Here is an 8,616-nt window from a genome sequence, read left to right as displayed (position 1 = left end):
TGGCTGTCAGCCAGACTCCCCCCCCCCCCCCCCCCCAATGTTTTTATATTTTGTAAAGAGAAATGGTCAAAAATGGTTTTAAAATATCTTTTTAACGTCCCTACAATTTTTATCCAAGTTTGTACACAGCAGTGTCTTGGAGATTGATCTCCAATTCCTGGAAATTCCAGGCCAAACCTGGAAAGTCGACAACCCTAGTTCCCATGGCACCGGAAAATTCAGTTTCCCTGGGATGAGTGTGTGGAATTGGGGTATCACAGATTCCTATTTAGTCCCGGGAATGATAACTTGTACTCGAAACGATGAAGGTTTCATTGCACGTGTTTTTGGGCCGGGAGCTCTGTAACGGTGGGTCAGTAGCAAGCTGCCTTGTGACAATTCAGATTTGGAATTTCCCTTAAGTGTGAAGAAAAAAAAAAACATTTTCAGAAACATTATTTCACATTGAATATTACACAATATTGTTCTCTTTTAAATATTAAGCAGACTGTTTCAATAGGTTTACAAAACTAAGACCTAGTTTGGGTGGGTTGCCTTATGAAATGAAATGAAAATTGCTTATTGTCACGAGTAGACTTCAATGAAGTTACTGTGAAAAGCCCCTAGTCGCCACATTCCGGTGCCTGTTCGGGGAGGCTGTTATGGGAATCGAACCGTGCTGCTGGCCTGCCTTGGTCTGCTTTCAAAGCCAGCGATTTAGCCCAGTGTGCTAAACAGCCCCTGTTTATGAGGGAAGATTGGACAAGCTAGGCTTTTTTTATTACTTGTTCTGGGTTACAAAGCCAGGGCTCAGAGTGTGGTCAGGGGCGAACACCTAATCCAGCTCCTTGCCTGCTCCAAAAACCAATTCAAATTGAAATTCCTTTTATCTGTTGGAATTTAGAACGGTGACTTGATTGAAAGATTTAAGACCCTGAAGGTTCTTGACTGGTCGACGTGGAGAGCATGTTTCCTCTTGTGGGACAATTTAGCACTAGCGTCTATCGTTTAAAAATAAGGCGTTGCTCATTTGAGGAGGAACTGTTTCTCTCGGAGGGTTGTGAGTCTTTGGATCTCCCTTCCTCAAAAGGAGGTGGAATATTTTGAAAGAAGATGTAGATAGATTCTTGATAAGCAAGTGGATGATGGGCAGGAACGTGGAGTTGAGGTTACAATCAGATCAACTATAATCTTATTGAATGATGGAGCATACTCGAAGAGCCAAATGGCCTATTTCTGCCCAGATTCCGTATGTACATTAGACGCAATCAAGATCAATACTGGTAAACTTAAATTAATTGAATTCCAGGATCCAGGTATCTTAGAAAAAAATTGTCGTTCTTTGGATGACCTTAATCTGATTGTCCAATTTAGTACATTCAGGCTAGACAGGCTGTTGTAGATTAAGGTCTAAATTTCTCAATTGAATGAGAAGCCATAGCATTCTTTAAAGAACCAATTGCTGAGCTAAGCCCCTCTGCTGCAAAGGATCTCAAAGTGGCCATGCTCTCCCTAGTAGTTTGCAGCCCTGCCCACACCACACTCCACAAATATTAGTTTTGTACCCCTCGTTCGATGCGTCCGAATTGCATATGGCAAGGCCTTCATACATTCTAAGTAATGCGCATCGACATAAATAAACATATGAACTGGCTACCTTGGAGTCTGTCTGTGCAAGTGCCTCCATTATGCAAGAGATTTTGACAACAAAATTAAATCAAAGTACATAAATACTCAGGGCAGCACGGTGGCACAGTGGTAGCACTGCAGTCTCACGGCGCCGAGGTCCCAGTTCGATCCCGGCTTGTGTGGGGTTTGCACATTCTCCTCATGTTGCAGCACGGTGGCGCAGTGGTAGCACTGCAGTCTCACGGCGCCGAGGTCCCAGTTCGATCCCGGCTTGTGTGGGGTTTGCACATTCTCCCAGTGTTGCAGTCGGAGCCGTGAAGAACAAACTCGGCTGGTCCTTGGTGACCTACCTGTTCAGATGGTGATGATTTCAATTGGACTGTGCTGAGGCTCACGGTTCCTGACGTCATGTAGCCACAGTCAGCCGAATGGGTTGCTGCAGGGTCCAACTGATCGTCTTCTTCAACTACTGACTAGACTGGCTTGGGCAAGTTGGTTTTACCTCGGATGACTTAGCATCACTGTCACTGTTGCATTTGAAATGGCAGAATATGGCTGCGCCCATGGTGTACGTGGGAAGGCTAGGAACATATGATCGAGCTCAAGAACCAATTAGCTTATATATTGAAAGAATGGTCATGTTTTTCAAAGCCAGAAGGTTACAAATGCTCAGGAGGCCCGAGAAGGTAAATCCAAAAGGAGTTTAATTCGACAACAAAAGTAAAGGCCGCAAGGCGGCTCACAGTCCCAAGATCTCAATCGGGACTACTGTTCATGCCGGTCCCAGTCCGGGCTGGCTTTTATGAGGCATTCTTTACGAGCCCAGCTGATGGGCCTCCGACCATTAGCAGGGAAGCTGGTATTCTATGAGTCCCAATTGGGGTGTCTCCATGGGTCTCGTGAGGATTATTCCATCTCCCCCAGCCTCCCAAAGTCTAAAGGTCACCGTGTAGCCAGTTGGAGAGGCAATCCCCTTCGCCATTTTGCCAATGCTGCTGTAGGGCCAGTTCTGGTGGTGGGATGATGAACATGGACTCTAAGGAGGGCTCGGCAAAGTCGGCATTCAACCGCACTCATTGCCGTCCTGTCCATTCCCAAGGGTGGAGCGTGGCTGATGGAGGGAGTTTCTGCTCCATCATTGGCCCAATGTCCCCGTCAATCCTGACCATCGCACGTAACTCCTAACGAGCATTTTCACCTTTGAAAACCTCAGGTGTCCACCATGCAAGTCCTGCAAGATGGTTCGCTGATTTGACCATGGGCTCCCCACAGGGTGATGCTGTCCTCCACGCTGACCTCCTGTTTTGTCATGTAGGCTCGCAGTTCCTCTGGGAATTTCCCCTGTAATCCACCATGTAGGACGATGTGGTGCAATTTTGTGAATGTAGGGTCCTTTTGAATGCGCGGATTTGTGCAGCTGTGACGGGTAATGTGTCCATAAAGTTTAATGCCAAAACTACTTTGTCCGCTACTGGCTGAGACAGGGGCTAAGAGGCAGTGGGGGTATGCTGAGGGTATCTACGTGCGCAACCAGTGCACCTGGCCGATATTCAAATGTGTATTCATATGCTGCCAACAGCAAAGCCATCATTGGATTCTGTCTGAAGCTTCGGCATCATTTTATTCTCCTTGAATGGGCTGCGTAAGGATTACTGTAAAATGACGCCATAGACGTACTGATGAAATTTCATAAAAGCAAAAATCACGGCCAGTCCTTCCTTTTCAATCTACCGATAGTGGCACTCCACATCGGCCTGAGTTCTGGACGCGTAGGTTATTGGTCTTTCCGTTCGATTGACCCACTAATGGGACACTACCACCCCATTGCCATATGGAGAGGCGCCACACATGAGGACAACTGGTTTCAACGGGTCATAACGTGTCCACAGTTTTGAAGATAGCAGTTGCCGCTTCACCATCATGAATGCTTTCACTTGTGAGGCTTTCCATGCCAATTTCTGGTTCATTTTTAGAAGCAGGTGTGGTGGCACCAACAAGGTAGCCAGGTTTGGGATGAACTTCCCATAATAGTTTATAAGCCCTAGGCATGACCTCAGCTCGGACACATTCTCAGGTGGCAGAGCTTGCTCGATGGCTCGGACCTTTATCTCCACAGTGTGCAATTTGTCCTTACCAGCGCGGTATCCCAAATAAGTGACCTCCTTCGTTGGTAGATGCACTTGGAGCCCTTTCAGGAAGTTTTTCATCACTGGAAAATTGTACAGGCCGACGACACTCCAAATGGAAGTCGGGTTTATTCGGACATAATCCTATGGGTGTTGACAGCGATGTATTTTCTACATGCCACGTTTAACTCCATCTGGGAAGTATGCACGGCTCATGTCCAGCTTTGTGAATAAGTGGCCCCCAGCTAAGTTTTCTGTACGTGTGACATAGGAACCTGTCCACCCCAGCTCTTTTATGCTATGAGCATAACGTTGTGTGTATTACAACTCTCCCCTTTGTCACCATCAGTTTTTTTTATGTGGGAGGAGGTGACAATAAAACTAGAAAGCATATTGAGCAATAAGACTGGGTCTGGACTGGTAGCAAGATTAAATGGAGAGTGCGCTGAAACAATTGTGTTTGGCAGAACAGGCTTAATCACCTTGCTTTCTATTTTTTTTAAAATGGCAATAAAAGGAATAATGTAATTTCTCCTCTCGATCCTGGGTTTAAGTCCAGAATTTTGTAACCTCAGGTTTGTTGGCTATAATATTATGTGGAAAAAAATAATGGCATTCTCGAAGTTTCTATTGGGCACAAGACCATAATGGCACGGTAGCACAGTGGTTAGCACTGTTATTTCACAGCGCCAATGTCCCAGGTTCGATTCCCGGCTTAGGTCACTGTCTGTGCGGAGTCTGCACGTTCTCCCCGTGTCTGTGCGGGTTTCCTTCGGGTGTTCCGGTTTCCTCCCACAAGTCCCGAAAGGCGTGTTGTTAGGTGAATTGGATATTCTGAATTCTCAGTGCTCCCAAAGAGGCGCCGGAGTGTGGCAACTACGGGATTTTCACAGTAACGTCATTGCAGTGTTAATGTAGTCTCCCTCGGTGTACCCAAACAGGCACCGGAATGTGGTGACTAGGGGCTTTTCACTGTAACATCATTGCAGTGTTTTTTTTTTATAAATTTAGATTACCCAAATATTTTTTTCAATTAAGGGGCGATTTAGCGTGGCCAATCCACCTACTCTGCACATTTTATTTTGGGTTGTGGGGGCGAAACCCACGCAGACACGGGGAGAATGTGCAAACTCCACACGGACAGTGACCCAGAGCCGGGATCGAACCTGGGACCTCAGCGCTGTGAGGCGGTTGTGCTAACCACTAGGCCACCGTGCTGCCCTGTCATTGCAGTGTTAATGTAAGTCTACTTGTGACAATAATAAAGATTATTATAGCACAAGCTACTCAGAATTTACACTAGGTGTCACTAAAATGGCAAACACAAGAGGCAAGAATAACTGGTGTGGAGAAAGTCACACTAATACATGAAGGATTAAGATCAGTTGCTGCAGCAAACTAGTTGAAATTTACTACTAGTTGGTCCATGTTATAACTAAAAAATGTTTGATGATGAGATTAGTGACAAAAGTTAGATATTTTTAATTTCTCTGCATTAAAATTCTTAATCTTAAAATAAGCATGTAAACATGAAGAATATATATTATGATAAATTCTCCATTTAATCTTGCTACCAGTCCAGACCCATGATGACTTAATACTCTTATTGCTCAATATGCTTTCTAGTTTTATTGTCACCTCATCCCACGTAAAAAAGCTGATGGTGACAACGTTACGCACAACGTTATGCTCATAGCATAAAAGAGCAGGGGTGGACAGGTTAACTAAATAATATATATTGCCGACGGTTATGATTATGATATTCAGGTTAACTAAATAATCATGAATATCATAATCATAACTGTCGGTCACTCTTTGTGGGAGACTGCTGAAGGGTGAATTAGCTGTCCTGTTTTCCAGTGTGAAAAAGTATTTTACTGAACAATAAGCAAGAGATCAGCGAAAGATATTTTATTAAAATTACATGCTTGAAGAATATCCCACTATTGCAACATAACATTTTAAGTGTTCCCACTAATAGTTTAGTGAAAAATAACAAGTTAGGAATTAGTGGATGTGATATTATCAGCAGGCATTTTAATGATATCCCTATGCCTGTTATTGTGTTATTATTACAATAGTTATTTTTGTATATAATTCTCTACAAAAATGAGATGTAATTACCCTTTCTGCTTCGACGTCAGCTAGTCTCAAAAGACAACACCACATTGGCAATGGATCAGTCTCAGCTGAGACGTCTCACAGAAACTAGCATCAGTCCCCAGGTTATATAAATGCGCAAATAACTTCATGGCAGATTCACTAAAAGATAGAAAGAAAACATTTTTAATTATACATATAAATGTTGAAACATTTTTATTATTATGGTCATGTTCTGACAATAGGATGCAGTAGAATTTAAGTTAATCATGTAGAACGGGAGATATAAAAACAATCTTTAGCTGCATCAATGAATTTCTGACAGAACAAATTATATGGGTGACCATCATAAGTCTTACAAGTTGCGCACACACCATTATTCTCATTTACAACAGTTGCATTAAGTAAATCTTAATTTAGATTTTGTCTACACATTCCAACAGCAATAGGAAGAAAACATGACTGGTTAAAATTAAAAAAAAAAAATATATATATATATAAATTTAGAGTACCCAATTCTTTTTTCCCCCCCCAATTAAGAGACAATTTAGTGTGGCCAATCCACCTACCCTGCACATTTTTGGGTTGTGGCAGTGAGACCCACGCAGACACAGGGAGAATGTTCAAACTCCACACGGATTGAACCCGGGTCCTCAGCACTGTGAGGCAGCAGTGCTAACCACTGTGTCACCGTGTCACTCCCCGACGGATTAAATTTGATCACACCAATTATGTAACCAATTCATGAACCAATCAACTCAAACCAGTTCAGAGATACCAAAGGCACCAAAATTAACAGGTTTAAAATAGCACCCAGCATTAACATCTAAAATAAAGACAAAGTATAAAGACAAAGGCTTAGAAGGACGAAGGGCCTGTTCCTGTGCTGTACTTTTTTTTATTCTTTGTTCTTATAGAAAAATAATTATGAGCTTTTCAGTACTAATATCACAATTATTTCCACTGAGATTCAACCCACATTCTCCTGGCCCTTTGCATGCAATGACTTTCTTGGGTTCCAATCTAGACAGTTCCTGCAACGCTTTCTCATTGAGGCAATCCACTCTGTCAATATGGCTCGAGATTGCTGATGGGTTGAGATCAGAAATTCCTTGATTGACGGCTTAACTGCTTCCGACTACTTGATGCTTCACCATTGCTCAAAATAGAGCCAGAGCCAGAGGGGGACTATCTGAAGCAGCATCTGTGGCCATTTTTAATTCTGTGGTATTTACCAAGTATTTGTGTGACAATTTGAAAATTACAAATGTTACAGAATTAGAAAATAAAAATTCACGGCTGGAGCAATCACTAAGTCAGCATTGTACTCTTCCACTCTTCCAGGATCTGTTCTACTTTGGTTAATGTTGAGTCTTCCTACAGAATTTAACACAGGAAAATGGTTTAAACAGGTTTTATGCATTACAATTCTTTAAATTTGCCACTCCTTTTCTCACACATGTTCTTATATGTCTGATATCTGGAATAGAATGGCATCCGAATAGATTGAAGGTTTTCTCTCTGCTAAGTGACCAAATTGAAAGTTAGATAGATCTCAACCCAGGATTTGGGGGAAGAAAAGGCAAACTAAGTCAACATAATGGGTTGCGTGGGAACTGAAAATATCAAGACAATATAGAGTAGGAGCTGATCTTTTAAAGTTGAGCCAGAATGAAAGTCTGCATTCAATAAGCAGATTTGGGAGTGTTTCTACCATTGGGTATAGCGAAGAAACCATTTCCCAATAGGAATATTCATAGGCAGGAGAAAAAAATCACGCCATGTAATTAAAAGACAAGTTGGAAAAAAAAGGAAACTGGCAATAAAAAATATTGCCTTTAATGATTGGAAAATGCCCCAAAGCTTATGAAGTAGTTTTGGAGCAGTCAATTCGCTCACAGCAAAATTCCACAAACAGCAGTGATAAATGACTAGATAATCCTTTTTTTGATCATTTTTGTTGAAGAGTACATGTTATCTAGGATACTAGAACACCTCTTCTTCAAATGGTAGTTTTATGTCCAACTGAGGGGGCAGCTCAATCTTTTGTTTAATGCCTCGTCTTATAGACAACGCCTCCACAGAGATATAGGTCTAATGATGTACTCAAGTCTTTAAGGTTTGAACACATGATCGCCTGACTCAAAGAGGAGCTGAGCAAAGGCTGGGCAGTAGCTTGGGCCATTATAGTTCTGGGGTCGTCTCTCACTAAATCGAGATGCTTCCTGGCTAGATTACAGGAACGTGGAAAAGAAATGGTCAATATTACGAAGCACAGGCCTGCATATTGCACAGAGTTTGAAAGATGTAGAGGGAGGGAGGATGAATACGTAGCAGAGAGAAAAACTTACAAGTTGGGGTAAAGCTCTGACTATATTCAAAGCCAAAATATATGGGTTTCCTATTTTTTATTGTAGCATGCAAGACTCATATACCCATTTTAAACTACAGCATTGTAAGAGTTGTGCAAGGTCTATACTGCAGTTGAGTCTCAATAACTGCAGGAACTTCACAGTCTCTACTGCATCTTACCTTAACAAAACAAAACCGTATAAAATTTTCAAAGTCCTTTTTGTGGTCAGAAGAGTAGAAAGCAGACACTGGAATTGCGGCCAAGCCCTGTGAATAAAAGAAATGGCAGAGTGAGAATGATGTTTGGCTAATTAATGCAGTAAGATTCCACTCACCAGGGGCTGGTTTAGCTCACTCAGCTAAATCGCTGGCTTTTAAAGAAGACCAAGCAGGCCAGCAGCACGGTTCGATTCCCGTACCAGCCTCCCCG

The 8,616-nt window shown here is 42.5% G+C and overlaps 1 protein-coding gene across 7 annotated transcripts in view; it reads right to left on the bottom strand.

Annotated features, from left to right (window-relative positions):
* Positions 1 to 5,630: 5,630 nt before the first annotated feature.
* Positions 5,631 to 8,616, bottom strand: part of LOC119955578 (kynurenine--oxoglutarate transaminase 1-like) — a 51,506-nt gene continuing 48,520 nt past the window's right edge. For 6 of the 7 annotated variants that reach the window (XM_038781911.1, XM_038781906.1, XM_038781907.1 and 3 more), the window contains 2 exons: positions 8,367 to 8,453; positions 5,631 to 7,211 (listed from right to left, as the gene is read on the bottom strand). In XM_038781911.1, the coding sequence (XP_038637839.1) occupies positions 7,146 to 7,211; positions 8,367 to 8,453 (153 nt within the window). In that variant the 3' untranslated portion in view covers positions 5,631 to 7,145. Of the gene's footprint in view, positions 7,212 to 8,360; positions 8,454 to 8,616 lie in introns of those variants that run through there. The other variant, XR_005458498.1, reaches the window with a different exon arrangement.

This window comes from Scyliorhinus canicula, chromosome 21 (genome assembly GCF_902713615.1).
Source record: "Scyliorhinus canicula chromosome 21, sScyCan1.1, whole genome shotgun sequence".
In the NCBI taxonomy this organism is placed as follows: domain Eukaryota; kingdom Metazoa; phylum Chordata; class Chondrichthyes; order Carcharhiniformes; family Scyliorhinidae; genus Scyliorhinus; species Scyliorhinus canicula.
Note: the sequence above shows the minus strand (reverse complement) of the source record. Positions and strands in the feature narration are given on the sequence as shown.